Consider the following 23,390-nt stretch of genomic DNA (forward strand, 5'->3'; position numbering starts at 1 on the left):
ATGTTTCTAAGGTGGGCAAATTCCTTCACCCCATGTTAATACACTTTATTTCTGTATGTAAACTCATTGACCAGATTTAAAAAGAATTTCACAGAAACGTTCCTAGGGTGACCATATATGAAATTCCTTCAACCCATTGTGATTCATAAAAAACATGGATGCCAGGGCTAGTTTCCACTATATGTCAAAAAATCTTCTCTTCAGAAACCATATTTTCACAGGAATATTTCTTTGAGCTATGCCAGTAAAACATATAACCTATGGGGGTGAAAGGCAATTATTTAAATGGTATATGGGTGGTTGTCTTTTTTTGCTAATCTGGACCCTGAAAGAATTTGCTTTTGTTGGGTGGTGGTATATTTTAAAAATACCTTTCCCACCGGTGGTTATATGTTTAAATAGAATAGCCCTTGTGTGATTCCTGTAAAAAAATTTTTTTTTATATTTTTGTTTTAAAATTATTGAAGATATCAACTTCAAACTTCATGAACTTTTTCACAGTAACAATGAGCTCTTTTGTGACAAGTTGTAAAGCTCCAACTTAAATAATGTAAGAGGTATGTCCATGTTACTTTTTAAACAATTCATGCTTTTATATGCTCTTTTTAAAAATGGGACTTATTATAGTTTCACCCTCAGCAAATGGGCGGGTGGGCGTTTGTTCGGACGATGTCCAAGTATGCAGTCTGACCCACTACTAGTCTATATCTGAATGATCTAGTGTCAGACATGTATTCCATATTCTGAGAAATATTTATTCCAATCTGTATTTCATTTCCAGTGATCAGTAAGCCGAATGATTGCATCTTTCCCTGGGACTTCAATGATAAAGTACAGAAGGAGGTAGGCCCTGAATCAGTGTGTTCACAAGCTCATTTTGGAGTGCATGTCAGTGATATTTTTTTTAATAATTTTTACCGCCTGTGCCTTGCAACTTGGGAAAAAAGTCGACTTTGGGAAAAATACAAAATCAGGCCAAAATAGCTACTATAAAGGAAAATATACATGTTTTAACTTTTTATGCCCCCTTTTGAAAAAAGTGGGGTATATTGTTTTGCACATGTCGGTCGGTCTGTCTGTCTGTCTGTCTGTCGGTCGGTCGGAATACCAAATGGTTTCCGATCAATAACTTGAGAACGCTTTGACCGAGGGACCTCATACTTGGTATGTGTATTGGTCATCACCAGCAGATGAACCCTATTGATTTTGAGGTCAGTGGGTCAAAGGTCAAGGTCAGTGTGACCTTTACATGAAAAACGGTTTCCGATCAATAACTTGAGAACGCTTTGACCCAGGAACCTCATACTTGGTAGGTGTATTGGTCATGACCAGCAGATGAACCCTATTGATTTTGAGGTCAGTGGGTCAAAGGTCAAGGTCAGTGTGACCTTTACATGAAAAACGGTTTCCGATCAATAACTTGAGAACGCTTTGACCGAGGGACCTCATACTTGGTATGTGTATTGGTCATCACCAGCAGATGAACCCTATTGATTTTGAGGTCAGTGGGTCAAAGGTCAAGGTCAGTGTGACCTTTACATGAAAAACGGTTTCCGATCAATAACTTGAGAACGCTTTGACCCAGGAACCTCATACTTGGTAGGTGTATTGGTCATGACCAGCAGATGAACCCTATTGATTTTGAGGTCAGTGGGTCAAAGGTCAAGGTCAGTGTGACCTTAACATGAAAAACGGTTTCCGATCAATAACTTGAGAACGCTTTGACCCAGGGACCTCATACTAGGTAGGCTTATTGGTCATGACCAGCAGATGAACCCTATTGATTTTGAGGTCACTGGGTCAAAGGTCAAGGTCAGTGTGACTGTAAGCTGAAAAAAGGTTTTCTGATTGTCCATATTTTATTTAAGTGTCCAAATCCTACTAACAATTTGGCTCCCAAGGGGGCATAAATGTTTCACTAACATCTCTTGTTTATGCATACATTATGCCATTAAAGAGTAAGTCTTGTAAAGATATTAATATTTCAAGAAATTCATAGCTTTTTTATTCATTAACATAATCTGCATTTATCAAATTTGGAAAAATCCAGTTTTTCACAAGGGGAAACAGCCCTTAGAAGGCAGTAAATGCACCAAAAAAAATCACTCCAGTAATATTTATGTACACCTACTGGTGAAGAATTTGGGATTGATTACCAATCCAAACTGTGAACCATTGTGATTTAGCAATCCCAAAGATTGAAAATACAAAATTAACTTGAACCATACTGAGAGTGTTTTCTTTGTTTTCGTTTATGAATTCATTTTCATATCAGAATGGTACAAAGTGGGCGTCTGTCTGTGCAAAAAAAGTGAGCAAATAAAATACAACGGTATTTCAATATACGCATGCTTATTGCATGGTAAACTGGACAATATGGAGCAGAACAGTAATACAGCCAGCCCTCAAGATTGGAATATAACAAGTTGTCCCTCACGCCCGCTTTGTTTAATTTCAATAACTCTGGTAGTGCTACAGTAAGAACATATTTATTGCCTTTGATTTTAGAGCAAGCGTATGAAGGTTGAAGTTTTGCCCACGGAGCGAGCTCTGCTGGGGTTCTTACTGGCCAAGATACACAAGATTGACCCGGACATTATTGTGGTATGCCTAAACTTTTATATATCATTGTTCAATTCAAGTATATCTTCGGTGTTCAATCAGAGCCTTTTTACTCTTAAAGCAGCCAGTATTGTGCTTGTACATACATATTATGATATATTTACAGGAAAATTCTAAATACATTTATGTGAATAAGTACTTTAGGGCTAACCTACTGCCTAGTGATTGTTTTGTAGAATAAAGATAGAACTAGCTTTAAGGGCACTTGCTTTAACTTCATCATTGATATAAATTGGAAACTTTTTTTCCCCCTCAAACAAAGTTTGGGAGGGTATAAGAGTAAGCTTTTTTGTCAGAATCATAACAGTGAAAGGGTCAACAGATTTAAATAACTGTTTACATATTAAACACCATAAAAATAAAGGTTCAGTTTGATTTTGCTTCCAATTTTTGACAGTGATTGTCCTTCTCAACTTTAAAATTTGCCATAAATATGGTGTCCGGACAATATCGCTGAACAGGTTGATGGATTTTAATAATTTAAAGTAGACTTTTTTTTAATTCCTGAGACTTTTTCATGCAAGACGTTTCAAAACCTCCCTTTGTAATGCCTGATCGATTATCAACTTTTCTAAAAAGATTAATTTAAACCTATAGGGCCATGACATCTACGGCTATGATCTTGACATTTTGCTGCACCGAATCAACTCCAACAAGATTCCTCACTGGTCCAAGATTGGTCGCCTAAAGAGAACTGTCATGCCCAAACTAGCTGTAAGTATTTAATTACATATTAATGTTATAGTTGATAGTACTGAGATGATATTAAGCTAAGCATTGCTCATATTCTATTTGAAAAAATAGAGGCGAAGTCAAATATGTTTTAATGAATTGAATTTTTTTATTGTAATTTGTTATTGGTAAAAAAAGATAACTATTTGAGTCATTGCCTTATTCCTTACACAGTCTTATTGCAGGTTATTCTTGTATTCATTGTCATTATAATACCCTAAAATAAGAACATGCTATTGAATGGTAAATGATTATTCAAGAGTCACCCTGGCCGCGGTGCCTCCCACTCAGAGAAGTCGGCGACATGCGGGCGTATCGTGTGTGACTTGAAGATCTCGGCGAAGGAGTTGGTGAGACTGAAGAGTTTCGACCTCACCGAGCTCGCCCTACAGATACTGAAGCAGAAACGAGTGGAGCTGGACTTTGACCAGATCAGGAACATGTACAAGTAAGTGCCATGTTTGGTTCGATTAATAGTCATTGAAGTTACACTTTTGGATGAAGAAGCCCAAATTCTCATACTATTGCTTGGCATCAAATTTTTGAATAAGCCCTGCTATATAGAATTCAGAATTAGAGCAAGCCCAGAAGACATTTTACCAGTGCAGGACTTGCAGACTTGTTTTAATTTAGACAATTGGCTATGCATGAAAAATCCTGTTGGAGTTCAGTTTTCAACATACCAGGTAAAGACTTGATACTCTATCGCACGTTAGGCTTGTGGTATAGACCAAAATTGTTATACATTTCTATACATGTGTAAATTCCAGTGTAATCTTCAAATATGAGGTTGAACTAAAAACATCAATCAAAGTGATTCAATTTAAATTGAGACATAAAAATAGAAATATATAGCATCCTTTCACCACTAAATGTGCACCTCTTTACTATTGCAGTTCCTCCCAGCATCTGCTGCAACTGATAGAGCTAACATTGATGGATTCCTCACATATTCTCAACATGATGTATGAGCTGAATGTCATCCCCCTTGCCCTTCAGATAACAACCATCTGTGGCAATGTCATGGTATGTTTCAAGTTAGCGTCATTTTCATTAAAGCCATTCAAGTGTTTTGTCAGCATGGTCGGAAAATCAGGAAAGCACCTCTGGGATGTAAAAAAGATTATGCTAAAAGTCTTTAAACTGAAACTCCATTTAAGATTAAATATTTAAGTATTGTGGTTCATTGATGTATGTTTCCATCAATCAGTGCTCGGGTAGTTAAGTCTAAAGTACTTAACAACTATCCACGCACTGACCAAATGTTTACAGATACAAAAATACAAAATACACAGATGAACAGCAATTCTGAAATATTCAATGTTTATATTAACACTCATTATTTGCGAAGTGTCTCTGTGATATTCCAACTACAAGGCTATAAATTACTCTTCCAAGACAATAATAAAAGTCAGCTGTTTGAGCAGCTGCAATCTCCTTGAAGTCACTTTGTATCAACATTACATCTGACCAATCTCAAACGCTGTTTTTTCTACTTTTGGAGATACTATGAATATGTTGTGTTCATCAGAATATAAATGCAGCTGAAAGAACAGGTGTTTTTTTAAAGAAGTGCAATAGCATTTAGTGTTTATATTCAAATGTAACAGATGTGTGTTGTGTAACAGTGGGGTAGATAGGTTCAACTTTGTTTGACATTTGCAATATAACTCTTCCCTCAAGCATGCAGCAATGTGGGCAAAGTTGAACTATTTTAGAGTTAAGGCAGTCCTAAAAAAGTATACATAGCGGTCAAATTTTCCCTGTTGAAAATAAAACTATTCCATTTATTTATTCAGAGTCGCACATTGATGGGAGGGAGAGCGGAGAGGAATGAGTTCCTGCTGCTTCACGCCTTCTCAGAGAAAGATTTCATTGTGCCCGACAAGGAGTACAAGAAGAAAATATCTGCTCCCATGGTGATCTTTCACATTTTGTACATTTTTATGCCCCCGAAGGTGGGCATATTAAAATCGCACCGTCCGTCCGTCCGTCCGACTCTGTAACTTTCCCATGTATGGACAGATTTTAAAATAACTTGCCACATGTGTTCCACTTACCAAGACGACGTGTGGCGTGCAAGACTCGTGTCCCTACCTCAAAGGTCAAGGTCACACTTAGTGTTTATTCACAATGGAGTGCTGCATATAAGGACATAGAGTATAGGTTGTCGTGTCAGGGCTGTAACTTTCTCTTGTATGGACAGATTTTAAAATAACTTGCCACATGTGTACCACATACCAAGACGACGTGTCATGTGCAAGACCCGTGTCCCTACCTCAAAGGTCAAGGTCACACTTAGTGTTTATTCACAATGAAGTGGTGCATATAAGGACATAGAGTATAGGTTGTCGTGTCAGGGCTGTTACTTTCCCTTGTATGGACAGATTTTAAAATCACTTGCTACATGTGTTCCACATACGAAGACGACGTGTCATGTGCAAGACCCATGTCCCTACCTCTAAGGTGAAAGATACACTAAGTGTTTATTCACAAGGGAATTCTGAATATAAGGACATAACAGTGTAGGTTGTCAAGTATGGGTGGTATTTTTTTATGTTCAGAGGCAATTTAAAATAACTTGCCATATGTATTTGACACGTAAAGGCAAGATCAACTTTTCATGTACTGACCTTGTTCGTAGGTCAATGTCACATTCGGGGGCATTCGTCACATACTGTGACAGCTGTTGTAAGTATATATAATCGTTTTATGAATGGTTTTAAATGGTTTTAGTTTGTCTCTTCTCTAATATGAATTTTCATCCTGATTAAAAATGTATTTCTGCACTCCCTGTGGAGGTCTAGCTGTTTTCCGATGGAAAAAATCAATGGTTTTTAAATATCTGTCAATAATAGTAAATTATCAACACTTGCAGTCTTTGTGTATACAGCATTGTCATCTGTCAATTAAATCTACTACACTGAGTTGTATAGCCAGAAATTGCCACACAGTGCTATGTGAGAGCACTCCTGACCTAAGCAACAACATAAATCACAATTGATACATAGAATTGGTTGCACTCCATGTTTACGTACCAATTCATAAATTCATAAACTATGTTGTGCAGCCCTTGATAGTAAAAAGCTTAAGTAACTCATCCCAGTTTTGTGTTTACCAATCAATGAACCTTTCCCAGGCTGATGATGATGACGATGTTGACACCAGCAAGTCCAAGACTGCCCAGGGTCGACGAAAACCTGCATATGCCGGTGGTCTTGTGTTAGAACCAAAAAAAGGTAAGATGGTCAGTCACAAAACAGGTCCATCTTTAGCTGAGGTCACTTTGTCATAGGATGTAGGATCACTTTAAATAATAAAAACAAGAATATGATTGACTTGCTTGAAGGAATATGTGAACAAAAAGGTAAGAGTTACTATAACATGTTTTTTGCCCTTTGGACTGTGATCACATGATAATATGTGTGTACATGTATATATCCTGTGTATGATTTGTCCAGGTTTCTACGACAAGTTTATCCTGCTGCTGGACTTTAACAGCCTGTATCCGTCCATCATCCAGGAATACAATATCTGCTTTACAACCATAGCCAGAACCGAACCTTCACAAACCAAGGATGTAAGTATTCTTATTATGCACCAGTCAGTTGTAACCACGGCCCCCTCAGGTCCGGGGGTATACCGGGAATACCCGGGGAAATGGGCCATGTTTTTACCTTTCAGGTGGCCTCGCAGTGCCGGGTAAATGCGGTGGTTTTGTCTTTGCGCAAAATATAGCGAGGAATGGGCCTTATCTAGGTCCCTTGGGTGCGGGGGCACTTAGTGCGGATTTTACCATCAGTTCGTCCCCACAGGGGGAATTTTACCCGGGGTTGGCTGGACCGAAAGTCAAAGTCCCCGCCATTCCCCGGACCAGGGGGGGCCGTGGTTACAATTGACTGGTGCATTAGACTATTATAGACACCAAGTATTTTTTTCTTGAAAACTTGGGCAGTACATTGTACCTTAGTATTTTGGCTTGATAACATGCAGTATGACTAGATTGATATATATTTTATTTTGCCTTTATAACATGGTTTAGTGTTTAGGGTATTACAGAGATTATTTTGGCATGATAGCAAGGGGTTATCGTAGTTTCTTGGCTTGATAACATGGGCATTCTTAATTGTTTTGCTTGTTAACTTGATATTGTGGTGTAGTTATTAGGGACTTACTAAGGGTATTAACATGGGATGTTATAAGTATACTGGGGATGTTTTTAAATGGGCTGTTTCATAGGAACTTGAAATTCTAAATTTTCCCTTCAAGCAGTGGTCGAAATAAGCACAAGCCCGTAAGCCCTGCACTGGTAAAATGTAATTCGGGCTTGCTCAAATTCTGAATTTTATATAGCAGGGCTTGTTAAAAAATTTGATGCCAAGCAATAGTATAAGAATTTTGGGCTTATTCATCCAAAAGTCTAATTTTGATGACTGTTAAAGACTTGACATGATGCTAAAATCTGATTTGTATGAATTCCTTGGTTATAAACAAGTCTGTTTGACATATGAAGTATTAGAATTAAATCTATATACATTTGTTTGTCCAGAGAGTTTTAAACGTTAAATGGTAATTCATGTTTAAAAGAGTGGGGTTAGGCGTAATTTCCAGTTGTCTAAAATTTGATCATTGCTACTTTGTAGTACTATCAACTATTTTAGAGTGTAACAGGATTTTTTGGTATTCAGTGGAAAAAACATCACAGCAAAAATGTTCTCATTGTAATCAGTTAACACTGTGTACTGAGTTTAAACCACTGTAGACTGAGCATACAGTAACATGCATACCCTCCCTCCCCTGCTTTCAGAGTGAAGAAGACTTGTTAAACATAGAATTGCCCAGCCCGGACTTGAAGCCCGGGATCTTGCCGACGGAGATTCGTAAACTTGTGGAGAGTCGTCGACAGGTGAAGAACCTCATGAAACAGGACGGCCTGTCTCCAGAACAGATGATGCAGGTAGGGGTGGTGGACTGGCTCAACTATTCTTGATAAAGCCTAATATACTCATGTTGCAGAATGGCTTGTAAAGACCAGCATCCGTATTACAGAAGCTCTTCAGTAATTTCTAACATATTTTAACATAAGTATATTTGGAAATGTTATAAACCTGCAAAAAAAATGATTATTTAAAATGAATTTTTCATTTTAAAAAACTTCAGTGTCCATATTTTAATTGCAGAATTGACACTATGCATAACACTTTCTACCTGTGTAATTAAACAGTTAAGGAAATTGTTGAATTTAAGGAAAAGGTAAAATCTTACCCTAAGATGCTTCTGTAATATGGCCCCAGGCCCCAATATCACGAAAATACTTAAGTCAAATCTCAATTTAAATCTCAACTCATTTTACCACATACAGGCATAGTGTTGATCAAAATCTTGCATGTTTTTATACTTGTTGAAAACATTTTTTCTCATGGAATGTGTTATTGAAAGATTTTGACAATATTTCACAGAAAACTTATTCTAGAGCAAAAAATATGCTAGTGTTTTACAATTAAATTGTTAATAGGCAATGAATTGTACTCAAGTACATTTTTGACTGTAGGATATTTTTCCATTGGAATCTAGACCAAAGGTTTCAATCAACATATTCAATGATAGAATGCGGTTTAAAAATGCGTAAAAACATATATTTTTTCAATAATTTTTTATGTTTTATGGTAAAATGAGTTGGAATTGTGTTTGAGATTTAACTATTTTAGTGATATTGGGACCAGGAAGCTTGCAAGTTGTAGTGACGGTCTCAACTTGGAGAAGGCATTAAGTAAACACCGCCAACATCAGAACCCGGGCCTGTAAAATACATCTTAAGTCATTGTGTAATTTCAGTCCAATTTTTCAAATGTTTACAGTCAAATTAAGAAAAAAAGTTTTTAAAACAACAATTTTTACATTTTTGTAAAATTAATGAAAATAAAGTATTAAGATATTCTTTCATGCTTTACGATGAAATATGGGGTTTTAACAGTGAAATAACAACAGTGAAAATATCAATTTGATATTTTAACTGCAAAATAAGGAGTGAAAATATCTATTTTCAGAACTACTTTTAAAATCCTTTGTTGTTACATGTACTTGCCTTGGTCAAAACAGAACACTGGACTTCAGTAAATTATGTCAAAAAATGTTTAAAAAAATAAAGAAATATTTTATAAATTTAAATAAGTATATAATTGGAAATTAACAACTTACCGTTTATTACCGGTTATCCCGTTTATCAAACATTTTACTGATCTCTGAAGCTGAATGTTCGAACATTTGCTTTCATTCCAAACAAATTACAGACAAAAACAACTGTTCGAACATAAATAAAATTTTATAGCATCGTTCAAATGTATTTTGAACAGTTAACCGTTGTAGTACGTAAAATGAGCTTCCTGGAGAATTCACACAACAATTTACAGATAGATCCGATATTTTTTACCCCACCCACATCTCAAAATGTGTCAAGAAACTAGCGTGGCATTTACTCTTCCGGAAAACAAACATTTTAAAGCGAAACAGACTGGTTTCTGACAGTAAGATGACTGAATATTAACTTACTTTAAAAACACGCGTATATCTAGTCTTAAATTAAGAAGAATGGTTATAATCCAATGAGTATCCACATTTGTTTTGCTAACACATTTGACCTTCCAAATTTTCATTCTATAAATGGCGGCGTAGTAATTTGGTTAAAATAAAAAGTGTTTTCATTATTTTTTGGAACATTAGTGCACTAATAATACTTCATGTTTACTATTCATAAAGCTTTGCAATAAAAAACGAGCGAATATTAAGCAATAAGAATGAATAGCAGAGAACTATTTCTCAGCAAACCGAAAGTAGAAAAGTTGACAGCTATAATTATGCATGAGGGGCGCCCCACGGGTAGCGGCGTAAAGCCCACCCTTTTCAAAAAAGGGGGTAATTCAGAATTAAATAAAAAACAAATAAAACTCCGAAAATAAGCATAAAAGAAACAGAAAATTTGTTTATTTCAGTGTAAGATCGTATTTAATTTCACTCGTGATCATAAAAAAACTACATTTTCACTCGTGGCTTCGCCACTCGTGAAAATATGTTTTTCTATGACACTCGTGAAATAAAATACGATCTTACACTGAAATAAACAAATATCCTCTATTTATTAAGTGAATATATCATGTGACCAGTGAGATACTAAACTTAGGACATGACTTAAGATGTTGAATACCACCCCAGATCAAGTTTGCTGGAGTTAAATACCTCTTTGGAACACTTACATTTGCTGCACCATTTTGAGAGCATTTAAGTTCTGTAGGGATTTATGGAGGATATCAGGCTATGCTAATGATAAAATGGGAAATATAAATCATATATCTTGGTAAGTTCTCATACTTCTGTACATGATGACATTTTAGCTACATGGTACTAGAAAAACTTTGAAAATTCTTACACCCCCATTTCAGTATGACATACGACAGAAGGCACTGAAGCTTACAGCCAACAGTATGTACGGATGCCTGGGCTTCACCTTCTCGAGGTTTTACGCCAAACCCCTGGCTGCTCTCATCACCATGAAAGGAAGAGAGGTACGGATTTGACTTCTAAAGCTTTCAATTTGCTAAGGAAATAGATAGGTTTTACCTCAAAGTTTCTACGTCAAAGGCATTCAATTAATCTTTGTTTAAAAACATATATTTTTAAATACTGCACTGCATACTTTATAAAATCTACAAACTAGTATTGATATTTCTTGTTCATTTTCAGATCCTGATGCAAACTAAGGACTTGGTTCAAGCTGTAAGTACTAAACTTCACTTGCCTTTTGTATGAAAAATGCTGATAGATCTACCAAGTTAACTAGGTTTCTAATTGTATTCATGGATTGTTTTATAAATGTTCATAGACCATTACACCAATATGGTAAATATAAGAAAATAATTTTGTATTAAAATTTTATTTGAAGGGAAATGCTTGATATATTTTCATAAACACATGTTTGTGTTTACAGATGAACCTGGATGTGATATACGGAGACACAGACTCTATCATGGTGAACTCTAACTGTACAGATGTAGACCAGGTCACAAAGCTCGGAAATAAGGTAGGGATGGATATAACAGCGGTCTTAAAAGTTGCCAATTGGTGGGTGGGGCATAGACTTGATCATGTCTTGTTATGGTAAACGCCTATTGTTCGGACATTAACCTGGTCACCAAGTTACAAACCAGCTATATTTATTGATTATTTTTATACCCCCCAAAACAAAGTTTGGGGGGGTATACTGGAATCGGGTTGTCCGTCCGTCTGTCCGTCCGTTTTTTTTTTGTCCGGGATTCATCTTTGTCGTTATTGAACAAATCTTTTTCAAACTTTCAGATATTAATGGCCATGATGTAAACTTGCGCCTCTGTGAAATTGGTACGGGTCACATGACCCTGACCAGAGTTATCTCCCCTTGATGTGTTAAAGTAGGCAAAATAAGCCCTGTCCGGGATTCATCTTTGTTATTATTCAACAAATCTTTTTCAAACTTTCAGAAATTAATGGCCATGATGTAAACTTGCGCCTCTGTGAAATTGGTACAGGTCACATGACCCTGACTGGAGTTATCTCCCCTTGTTTTATTAGTCTTTAAAATTGTGCCTTAGTGGACAACAACAGTAGGGAAGATTTTAAACAAATTTCATATCTTTTAAAATATTCATCGTGATAGGTTTGCTTGCGGTAAAAGAAGAGTACCCTTCTTTCCAAAAGTAAGAGGTTGTGCGTTTGATCCACAGCAGGGATATTTTCTCATGGCCTCTCAAAATGGACACCGGTACTTGTTTCTGCCCAGAAAACAGACTCAAGAGTGATTCTATAATCTTCAGCTTTTATCACTATCAAGCTAAAAATATATATAGTATTAACTTAACCAAAAGTAGAATAACTAAAGCCAAAATTTGGACAGATATCAGACAGAAGTGTATTTTCATGTTGAAGACAAATATTAAGTGGTGGAGGGAAAACATTGTGAACTGCCCATTATAGTTACATGTTATCACTCACAGATCAAGGCTGAGGTAAACAAGCTGTACAAGCTACTGGAGATAGACATTGATGGCATCTACAAGAGCATGCTGCTGTTGAAGAAGAAGAAATACGCCGCCCTCAGTGTGCACAAGGGGCCAGATGGGAAATACACGACTCAGGAGGAGAAAAAAGGGCTGGATATCGTGAGACGTGATTGGTCCGGGCTCGCTAAGGAGGTTGGAGAGTGAGTCATGTTGTAATGCCAGTTCAACAGGATGTAGTGTCGAATTATTTCGTTTTTAAAAAAGGGGGCTCTTGCGTCAATTGAAGTCCATACTTTATATAAAGGTGATACTGTCATTAGAAGAATGATGTGGAAAGTTGGTGAGGTTGGATATAAATGAACGTGGCTTTTTTGTTCAAGTTTACCACGAAGAACATTCTTGAAACAGTGTAAATAAATACTTGTGGTTTAACATACTGTGATGGTGGGCCTGTAGGATGATCAAGTTCCAACAAAATAAAATCTTTTACCTTCAATAATTGATTGTGTAAATGATTTTTTTTTACTTTTGATTTCATAGTGATTATTATGAATTTTAATTAATTTATTGATTAATTAATGTGTTATGGCTTGTCAGATTATTTCAAATGACTGTTTTTGTTTTTTTAACTGATATTCACACCAAAATATTTCACATGCCAGTTACGTGGTGTCAACAATCCTGAGTGGTGAGAATCGTGAAGTTGTGGTAGAGAAGATCCACGCCCGGCTGAATGAGGTCGGGGAGGAGGTGAAGGAAGATAGAATACCCATGGAACAATACCTCATTACAAAGGTAACAAAACCTCATATAAAAATCATAATTCCTCATTACCAATTGATGTAACACTACATTGTCATTAAAATGACACTCTTATTTAAAATCAATACATACACATGTATAACAAACATCAATTTTGACTGATAAACCTTTAACTACTTACTAAATACTGCATTTATGGAAAATATTGATTACTGATAACAAGATTGTAACCGTGTATTCAATAGCAGAAAGCGCAAAAATATTAAATGATTGCCGAATGCTAAAATATTTACTGAGGTCTTCTATAGTCTCATAAGGTAGAAGTACTGTGTTTTATGCTCATTTCTTTCAAATTAAACTCAGTATCTGTCATAACAACCGTTGTTTTCGGAATATTAAAAGAATATTATTAATTGTTTTAAATCTTAAAACTGAATTACCGGTAGGTCGTGGAGGAGGTAAAAAGATGACTGAATACAAATGGAACAATACCTCATTACTAACCTCATCACCAAGTTAAAACTGCTTTGTCTTGAAAGTTACATACACAAAACTGAATGTGACCAGGAGGTGTCGAAGGGCCAATTTCCTTTGAGCAATTTCTTTTACTAAAATAAATATTTAAACAAAAACACATTAATTTTTTCTCAATTTGATCAAACTTGTTCATCAGTTCAGTTGATGCATGAAGGTCCGATTTTAAAATTTGGTGACTGTCGTCACTCATATAATCTTAACCTTCTTTAATATCAAACTTAATATTAAAAAACCCATAATATATCCCTTTTTATTGGAACTAAAGCAGGGCATGAAACACTGACTTTTTTCTGAAATTGCTCTTTCATTACAGCAATTGACCAAGAATCCAGAAGACTACCCGGACAAGAAGTCTCTACCGCACGTGCAGGTGGCCATGAGGCTGAACAGTAAGGGAGGGAAGAGGATCAAGGGAGGCGATACTGTGGCTTACATCGTCTGCGAGGTGAGGGAGGACGCATTTCTGTTGTAGGTTTGAACATTTGGTTGACAGCCCATTCATAAAGGAATCGGGAAACAAGAATTTGTTTGATAGAAAAGGTTTTCTAACCGCTCATTAGCTGTGATGCAGCACAGCGAGTAGGAGGCGAGGCTGAAGGGTGCACACACTGTCATGTGCCTGGTTTTCGATGGAAAAAAGGTTTTATCATTCCCTTGGTGTCATTGTCTTCAGCCACAAAAAAACAACAACCTTGGTCATAACTCGAAACTCCATCAAAATTTGGAAGGTGAACTTGGTACACATATTGCCAGTGACAATATGCACACGTATAAAAAGTCCCTTTTTAACTCGGGCTTTCATAATTAATTGTTAAATAATGCCCCTTATATAATTATATGATTTAAAAAAAAAACACAAGAAGAGCGTTCTCTTTGCAATGTTCTCGTGTTGTTTGTGAAATTTAGTTGTTTTTTTTAGTTTCAATTGTGTTGTCTGTTAATTGAGGTAACTTTGTAGTTCAAAATTTATCTGTTACAAGTACAGTTGTATGTATAGATATTTAAAACCATTAAGTAACATAATGACCTCCTTGGATCAAACCTACAAGAATTCTCTGACGTTTATTCTAACCACCCTCAGGTGTATTAAATAAGAAAAAATCAACAATTTGCAAATGCATTCTTAAGGTTTTGTCCAACCTAAACCACACTTCAAAAAATTGTTTCTGGATTAGCATATATATATATATTACAAGTGTATTTTTACCTGACAGGATGGGTCGAACCTCCCAGCTTCCCAGAGGGCCTACCACCCAGATGAGCTTGCCAAAAGTGAATCGCTCAAGAAAGGTGAGATCTAATCTGTTTTGCAATTGTGTACTGATTTTGGCGGTTTCTTTAGAGAGTTTTTTGTTTTATATATGGGAAAATGGAAATATGTTTGAGGCCCTAATTTTGAAAATGGGCACAGTCAGAGAGTTACAAGATATAAGATTTAAGATGTATGCTTAAGGTCTCAAATCAAGCCCAAACCTGGACCGTATACCTTTCCACAGGTTAAATGTGTTTGAGCTAGGGGCCCATTTCAATAAGCGTCTTGGTTGTGAATTTAAGTTATCTTAGAGTCATAATTACGTTTGTTATTTTCCTACATATTTGTGTGATTTAAACTGCCAGTATTAAGAATATTCACAAAGTTGTGGAAATAAATGAAATGAACTTGACTTTTGTTTCGTTTGCACAGATGTAAGATTATGGAAGTCAGAAGACCTTTTAATGAAACAAAAAATTGCAGGCTAGTAACAATTTCAATTGCGATGAACTTAATGTAAGATTTTAAGCTTGTTGTTGAAGTTTGAAACATTGATTGTTAACAGCTATGTGTATAATACAGATGTGAAGTACTACCTCGCCCACCAGATACATCCCGTTGTGTCCCGACTGTGTGACCCCATCGAGGGAACCGACGCTTCCCACATTGCTGAATGTCTTGGTATGTACTCCTTTTGTGTAAGTAAATTATCTGGGGCCTGCATTAAATAATATGGCCAAGCATAGAAAGATATAAAATCATGATATAAAAGTGTTTCAGAGTTTCATTGAAGTGTAATTTATTCAAAGATCTACAATTTAACAACAGTCTTATCATTAGCAAGTGTATAAACTCCCTCTGCCTAAAAATATATTTATCACTCAATTTTAGCTTCTGTTATTGTTTTTGCCAAGGAAAAGTTGAGGATAAGATAGTTATAGTATTGTAGGGGTTCTAAAGATCAGGATTGAAAGCTTTAAACTACAGACTATTGTAGTTGTAAAATTGTCTTATGCTTTTGCGTCAAAAGCAGAAGGAACTTAGGAAGTACCTTGAAATGAAAATAAATAACCTTGATAATGACTTTTGCTCCACTAGGGTCATGAATCTTCTTACTTAAACAGGCCCCCGGGTATTTTCAGGATTGACAGTTATCAGCTGTTAGAACCTGTGGATTTGCATTGTTCTGGTTGATCATATATGATCATATGAATGATTTGTATCCTTATCATTCTTAGGTCTGGACCCATCAGGTTATCGGCACGCATCTAATGTACGTGAGGAGAACGAGGATGATGACCTTCTGGGTGGGGTCAAGGTCACGGACGAGGAGAAATACAAGGACTGTGAGAGGTTAAAGGTCATATGCCCCTCACCTAACTGCAAGAGGGAAATCTTGCTAGATGGGCCCTTCACAGGAGCGGTAAAGGGAGCTTTATATACATTTATCAAATACACTGCAATAGCTCTTTAAGGGCTATGAGAGGTCAAAGGTCTCCTGCCTCACCCTGCGGATAGAGATTGTGCTTTATTATATACCCATCATAAATCTACACCCAATACATACCGCAAAATACGGTAGTCCATATTCCACTCCAGTGCAATACGGCCGTATTCCACTCTTGTGACGTCACGTCATAAGAAGTATCGTGTGCGGTATTAAAATGGCGTAATAAAACAAAAAAGTGTGTTGTTAAAATGACATTTATTATGAAAACATGTGGCTTTTAAGTGATCTAACCAGTAATGTATATAATAAAAGGGTTATTAGTACTGCGTTTTGATCGGGAATGTCGTATTTGACTCTCATTTGGTTTTCACGAGGCGCAATCACGAGGCGCAAGCCAAGTGAAATCAAAATCTGCAAAAATCCACTTGAGTTGAATACAACCTCCCAGATCAAAACGCAGTACTAATAACCCTATTTTATTGGCCTTTCAAGGCAGTAGTAGGTGGACATGTCATGTCTTAAAACTTGAATGTCTTTAAATGTTGAAAACAAAATCTAGTTTTTAAACGTACCTCAAACTGTGTTTAGATTAATTGTTTAAGACATAAAAGTTCCCGATTTCATTTTCATGTGTTGTAAAATGTTAGGGCTTAAATTGTATATATATAAGTTTGTAAAACTTATAATCAGTTTTGGTCTCTGTATTAGATTTGGGAACTCTATAAAAAGAAAATAGTACAAACTTTTTGATTCATGCTTATCTCAGGATGTGTACATTGAGGCCTCCCTGGGAAAGTGCCGGAACGAGAAGTGCTCAACACTGGTGGCCAACAACTACAGTGTGATTGGGAACCAGCTAACTGTAGCTATCAGGAACCACATCAGGAAATACTATCAGGTACGATGTGAACAATGTTAGAATATATCATGCTTTTCAAAACCTTGAATGTAACTACTTTTTTCAAAAAGATAAGTTGATGCTTCTTAGACTTTCAAAATGCGTATATATATGACTGCTGTGCAAGTCTTAGACTGATACTCTGGGAAACTCAACACACTTCTCTCAGAATTCTGGACATGTGTGTTACGCTAGTCTACACATACTATTATTTGTCTTCAAATTCACCTTTACTGGAAAGATTTATATGAACTGGACAAATAGGGAAAACACCAATTGTAAATGAAAACACCTGTTTAACTGTTTCACACACTGCAAATTGATCTGGCAGCCATTGTAGACTTCTTGTGTGTCAGTTTTCTTCAAAAGCTGCACTCTCACAGAATTTTATATTTAAGTTCAAAAATTGATGTTTTATGCATTTTTCTTAAAGCGTTACTAACGCTTTTAGCCAGAAAAACTTTAATTTTCGGACAGAATAATTATGAAAATCTACAATCTGTTTTTTTTGTCAGCAATCGTATATCATTGGTTTGCAGATATTTATGCAAAAATTTGCTCTTTCCAAGACAAAAAATAAAGTTGTAAAAAATGGTATATCTGAGATTGCAGCTTTAAAAGTGACCAGTCAGCATGTAAAAATCAATTTTAGCCCTAATTATCACCACTACATGATTATGTATTTTTAGCAATATAGGTAAAATGTCCATAAATGTTCTACAGTCATGACTTGGGGAAGTCCTGCATCGGTAGCTGACATATGATCACATTGTGTGGGTGTGTTTCAGGGCATGTTGAAGTGTGAGGACACTGCCTGCAGCGCTCGGATGAGGAAACTTCCCCTTGTGTTCCAGAGGGGCCACCCGATTTGTCCGGCATGTAATAGGGGCATTCTTCATCCGGAAGTATGAACTTACTTACAAACAATTAGTATAAATAAGAACATTGTTCAAGGATACTCAAATAGTTGAAAATAAAATGCAGCTTCCTTAACCTTACCATGTGATTAAAAAAGTTTTAAAAGACTTCACTGAGATAGTGCAGTACTAATAGATTAGAGAGATAATTATCGAGATTTGATTTTGTAGATATTGATAAGTGAGCCATCTTGGTTATATTTCAGAATGTTTTGGGTTTTGTCATCTTAAGATGATTATGCATGGAAATAAATATAATTTTGGATAATACTATTGCTGCTTAACATTCTTTGCAGAAAATACTTTTCTTTGTTGAAGAAATAATGATACTTCCATTGTTTACTATTGCACTCAGTGGTGAGAGGAGGTAAGTACAGGTGTGTCAATCATCTGAAAATTGCCCTGCAATCATTCCAGTCATGTTCATTGTATTGTGCTGACTCCTAGCCTATTATTTCCTTGTTTTTGTATAGTGATCTTTGCCCTATGTTTCAGTTCATAGTGGCATCTCATTTGATGCAACTCTCATTGATTTGATTTTGTACGGAATGGCTCATTCTGTTATTTAGTGTTATGTAACTTAGGTTAGTGTTTGTAGATCGGTTTTCCTTTTCTATTGATAATCAAGGACCAATCATTTCGATATACTATTGATCAATAATTCTTTATACATAGTATCATCATGATCATTTAATTGGTTTAACCTGGAATCAGTATATATGTAATACTAATTTCTATTACAAGCTTTTTGGAACATTTAGTAAATACTATAATTTTGACTGTCTTAAAAATTTAGCGAAAAAACATACCAATAAAACACACAGCATCAAGAAAACTATCCGAGCATTTTATCTATGTAAAATCACATTTAATCGTATCCCTGTTCCGGCACATCATCCGTCATTCTGGCTGGGTCAATCTGTACCCATCTTCTTTTGCTCTCCTTCCGTGTCCCGGCATCACTAGATACTTATTAAGATACTATGATTTATTAGATATCGGAAAATGTTTTGAATTGTAGCGACTGCTACAGTTTCGCCAGAGAAAAAACTATCGGGAGATCTCCTCTTGTGATCTAAATGTCTCTCATTTCCGGCGAAAATAAAATCTCGTGGATAACGATGACAAGCAAGTGTATTTGAATGCCTTAGAAACGGTGTTTTGTAGCTAGAAACTATTTATAAGAAACTAATTTGAATTATCTTATGCAAACATAATTGCTTATATTGAAAATGTCTTAATTTCATAACCCTGTCAAAAATGTTTATTAAAAACAATATTTAAAAAGTTTTCACAAACAGAATGCATTGAGTCTGGATCCCCACTCCAACTACACCATGGTGGCAGATTTTTGCAAAATGTGTAGTGAAATATATAAACAATGAATTAAATCATCACAAGGCCATTTTTTAAGTGACGCTTCCTTGTTAAAATGAACTCAACGTAGATTAACGGAAAGAAAAATAAGCATAAAATAATTACCGCAATAAAAAACATCTTAATAAACAGAAGTAAAATTGGTGATATCCATTTTGGATAACCATTATCGCTTGTCGATGAGATGACATTGTCATCGTCAATTGTATTTGATAATCATTTCATCACTAAATTAAATTCCGGGCTCAGTTCATTTTACAGAATCAACAATTTTCTTAACATTTGCTTGACATTTAATTTGTGTTATTAGTTTTGTTGCTCCTCCAAAAAATTTACATCATTATGAGTGTTTTGTGATGGGAAAGAAGGAAATAAAACTACATAGTTTAGAATTTTTTTATAAATCATCTTTGTTTATGCATTTAACTGATGATCAAAAGTTTGATTATGTACAAGGATAAGTGGTCTTACCTGTTCTGCTGTTTTTGAAATATTTTTAAAGCAAAGTGAAAGTAGCAAATTATTTGGTGCTCTATGTCTTCTTTCAGATATGCACAATACAAATATGGTACCAACATTTTTTAATTATAATATTCAATAGCATAATTCTATTTGTGCCATTTCAGTACACGGACAGTATGCTGTACACCCAGATGTGTTTCTACCAGTATGTGTTCGACATTGACAGAGCTGTTGCACATACCACAGACAAGAAAGAAAAAGGTAACATTATTGGCTTTGTTCCTTTTTTTAAAGAAGTCGGGATATCATGATAGCCTTGATGTTGTCAGTGTGCAAAAAATGTAACCTAGCCGGATATTCACATGAAACTTTGTACTCATGTTGCTAAAGACAATATGAATATGTACAACAAGGCCCATTACTCTAGCTTAAATATTTGTCAAATTATACCCCTTGTTTGAACGGGGAGAAAACAGACATATGTTGGTGTTTCATTTTTGTTAGCAGTTTGAACCTTGTATAAACACATTACATGTAGCTTATTGTTGCCATTCAATAGCATGTTGTTTCAATAAGTATAATCTTAAACTCATCCTGCTTTGGCATTCAAGCAGTGTATTAATAATTTCTAATATTTTTAATTTTAATGTTTTTTATTGTTATATAATCTCACACATAAAACATGGGATTGGAATCCTCTTGAGGCCTTCCTTCATCAAGCATGACATTAAAATGTTTTACTTCCACCTATCTTTTTACACAAAAAGCCCTCTAGTTAGAAGACTTATCCCAACATCTAGGTGCTCGCCAACATGAGGCTGAGGCATATTGCCGAGGTTTTGGTCATACATTGCGATATACTTAATGACCTCAACTCTCAAGCATAAAATCTAGCTTAATTTACTTTCCAATGTCTTTACAGAGAAAGTCCTCCAAGTGAGCAAAGAGCCAGAGATTAGGGAAGCGTACGCTCACCTGAGGCATATTGCTGAGAACTGGCTCAAGCGTAGCGAATACTCCGAGGTCAACCTTGATAAACTTTTTGAGGGTCTTTTCCACTTGAAGGGATGACACGTGAAGTTTATTGTAACAGTGTAGTTTAAAACTATTAAAGTGATAGAAAGTTATGAAATTTAGCTATTAAGCTACCCCGTCTGTGTAGTACTGTAAGGATTACAGCGGAAATAAAAAAAAGTTAATGAAATAATGCTAGCTTATTTTTGGCAGTGTTTCAGAAAAATAGTTTAGTGGAACAGCTCAATACAAAATAAATTTATTTATATATAGCATACCCAGTAAAATACATCTATGCATTTTGTGATAAATTCTAAAGTCCTGATTTACTATGAATAAGCTTTTGTTCAAAATTTGCCCCATTCATTAAGGATATAAATGTTTGAAGTCCGAAAGTTATATAAATATGAAACATGCAGTGTATGTTGACTTGTAGGGAAAGAAAAGTTGTGTTATTGTAATGAAAAATGTACTAGGTATTTCTCCAGCAATTAAAATATGAATGACAAACATTATGTGTGTAGAAGTGGCATGATTAAACATAAATTATAATATTTAAATAGAATTGAATTATTTTTTGTATGTTTATGTATTTATTAACTAGTGAACATTTTTACTACATATTCAAGAACAGTTTTGTTTGTATTTTGTTGTTTATTTTTCCCACAATTCATAATGATATACAATATTTACAATAGCATTTCACTGCCATTCACTAGAATATAATATGCAATAAATATGATAAAAAAACAACAATTGTTCCTTTCACTTTTTGTGTCGAAAAAAGGTCAATGTGAAAGGTCCTCAAACGCTCACGGTCAGTAGATAACCCCTATTGATTTAGGCGTCAATAGGTCAAGGTGAAGAGTCCTCAAACTCTCATGGTCAGTAGATGACCACTATTGGTTTAGGAGTCAAAAGGTCAAGGTGAAGAGTCCTCAAACTATCATGGTCAGTAGATGACCACTATTGGTTTAGGAGTCAATAGGTCAAGATGAAGAGTCCTCAAACTCTCATGGTCAGTAGATGACCACTATTGGTTTTGGAGTCAAAAGGTCAAGGTGAAGAGTCCTCAAACTCTCATGGTCAGTAGATGACCACTATTGGTTTAGGAGTCAATAGGTCAAGGTGAAGAGTCCTCAAACTATCATGGTCAGTAGATGACCACTATTGGTTTAGGAGTCAAAAGGTCAAGGTGAAGAGTCTTCAAACTCTCATGGTCAGTAGATGACCACTATTGGTTTAGGAGTCAAAAGGTCAAGGTGAAGAGTCCTCAAACGCTCATGGTCAGTAGATGACCACTATTGATTTAGGAGTCAAAAGGTCAAGGTGAAGAGTCCTCAAACTCTTATGGTCAATAGATGACCACTATTTGGTTTAGGAGTCAAAAGGTCAAGGTGAAGAGTCCTTAAACTCTCATGGTCAGTAGATGACCACTATTGGTTTAGGAGTCAAAAGGTCAAGGTGAAGAGTCCTCAAACTCTCATGGTCAGTAGATGACCAATATTGGTTTAGGAGTCAAAAGGTCAAGGTGAAGAGTCCTCAAATTCTCATGGCCAGTAGATGACCCCTATTGGTTTAGGGGTCAAACGGTCAAGGTGAAGAGTCCTCAAATTGTCATGGTCAGTAGATGACCTCTTGGTTTAGGGGTCAAAAGGTCAAGGTGAAGAGTCCTCAAACTCTCATTGTCATTAGATGACCCCTATTGGTATAGAGGTCAATAGGTCAAGGTGAAGAGTCCTCAAACTCTCATGGTCAGTAGATGACCCCTATTGGTAAAAAGGTCAAGGTGAAGTCCTCGAACTCACATGGTCAGTAGGCGACCCTATTGACTTTTGGGGTGAATTGGTCCAATGTCATGGTTTATCAAGGATTGTTAGCCACCGCCTTTGAACTGTCAGAAAAATGTAATTTACTGGGGGTTTGTGTACACAATATCACATTTTAGGCGAGTTTTTTTTTTAAACTAATTAGATTTCGCTCAAAACCAGCAGTTACAAACGCTCCCTATTTCAGCAACATTTGCATTATAACATGACATCTTGCATATTATATACACATATTCCTAGCCTATATACTATATACACATTTTCCTAGCCTATATATTATATACACATTATCCTAGCCTATATACTATATACACATTATCCTAGCCTAAATATAATATATACACATTCCTAGCCTATAAACTATATACACAAATTCCTAGCCTATATACTATATAAACATTATCCTAGCCTAAATATTATATATATACACATTCCTAGCCTATATACTATATACACATTCCAAGCCTATATACTATATACACATATTCCTAGCCTATATATTATATACA

General features: G+C 35.7%; 1 protein-coding gene across 1 annotated transcript in view; it reads left to right on the forward strand.

Annotated features, from left to right (window-relative positions):
* The window catches only part of LOC128220473 (DNA polymerase alpha catalytic subunit-like), a 38,184-nt gene extending 16,407 nt beyond the window's left edge, over nucleotides 1-21,777 (forward strand). Inside the window, exons 19-40 of the mRNA XM_052928879.1 lie at nucleotides 782-843; nucleotides 2,509-2,604; nucleotides 3,220-3,336; nucleotides 3,615-3,802; nucleotides 4,251-4,380; nucleotides 5,154-5,273; nucleotides 6,494-6,593; nucleotides 6,816-6,934; nucleotides 8,162-8,311; nucleotides 10,791-10,913; nucleotides 11,092-11,124; nucleotides 11,336-11,428; nucleotides 12,378-12,583; nucleotides 13,046-13,178; nucleotides 13,996-14,127; nucleotides 14,897-14,972; nucleotides 15,517-15,615; nucleotides 16,173-16,357; nucleotides 17,151-17,282; nucleotides 18,071-18,187; nucleotides 20,203-20,299; nucleotides 20,961-21,777. Coding sequence (XP_052784839.1) covers nucleotides 782-843; nucleotides 2,509-2,604; nucleotides 3,220-3,336; nucleotides 3,615-3,802; nucleotides 4,251-4,380; nucleotides 5,154-5,273; nucleotides 6,494-6,593; nucleotides 6,816-6,934; nucleotides 8,162-8,311; nucleotides 10,791-10,913; nucleotides 11,092-11,124; nucleotides 11,336-11,428; nucleotides 12,378-12,583; nucleotides 13,046-13,178; nucleotides 13,996-14,127; nucleotides 14,897-14,972; nucleotides 15,517-15,615; nucleotides 16,173-16,357; nucleotides 17,151-17,282; nucleotides 18,071-18,187; nucleotides 20,203-20,299; nucleotides 20,961-21,109 — 2,657 coding nt within the window. The 3' untranslated portion in view covers nucleotides 21,110-21,777. The remainder of the gene's footprint in view (nucleotides 1-781; nucleotides 844-2,508; nucleotides 2,605-3,219; nucleotides 3,337-3,614; nucleotides 3,803-4,250; nucleotides 4,381-5,153; nucleotides 5,274-6,493; nucleotides 6,594-6,815; nucleotides 6,935-8,161; nucleotides 8,312-10,790; nucleotides 10,914-11,091; nucleotides 11,125-11,335; nucleotides 11,429-12,377; nucleotides 12,584-13,045; nucleotides 13,179-13,995; nucleotides 14,128-14,896; nucleotides 14,973-15,516; nucleotides 15,616-16,172; nucleotides 16,358-17,150; nucleotides 17,283-18,070; nucleotides 18,188-20,202; nucleotides 20,300-20,960) is intronic.
* The last annotated feature ends 1,613 nt before the right edge of the window (nucleotides 21,778-23,390 follow it).

Source organism: Mya arenaria, chromosome 15 (assembly GCF_026914265.1).
Source record: "Mya arenaria isolate MELC-2E11 chromosome 15, ASM2691426v1".
Classification (NCBI taxonomy): Eukaryota; Metazoa; Mollusca; class Bivalvia; order Myida; family Myidae; genus Mya; species Mya arenaria.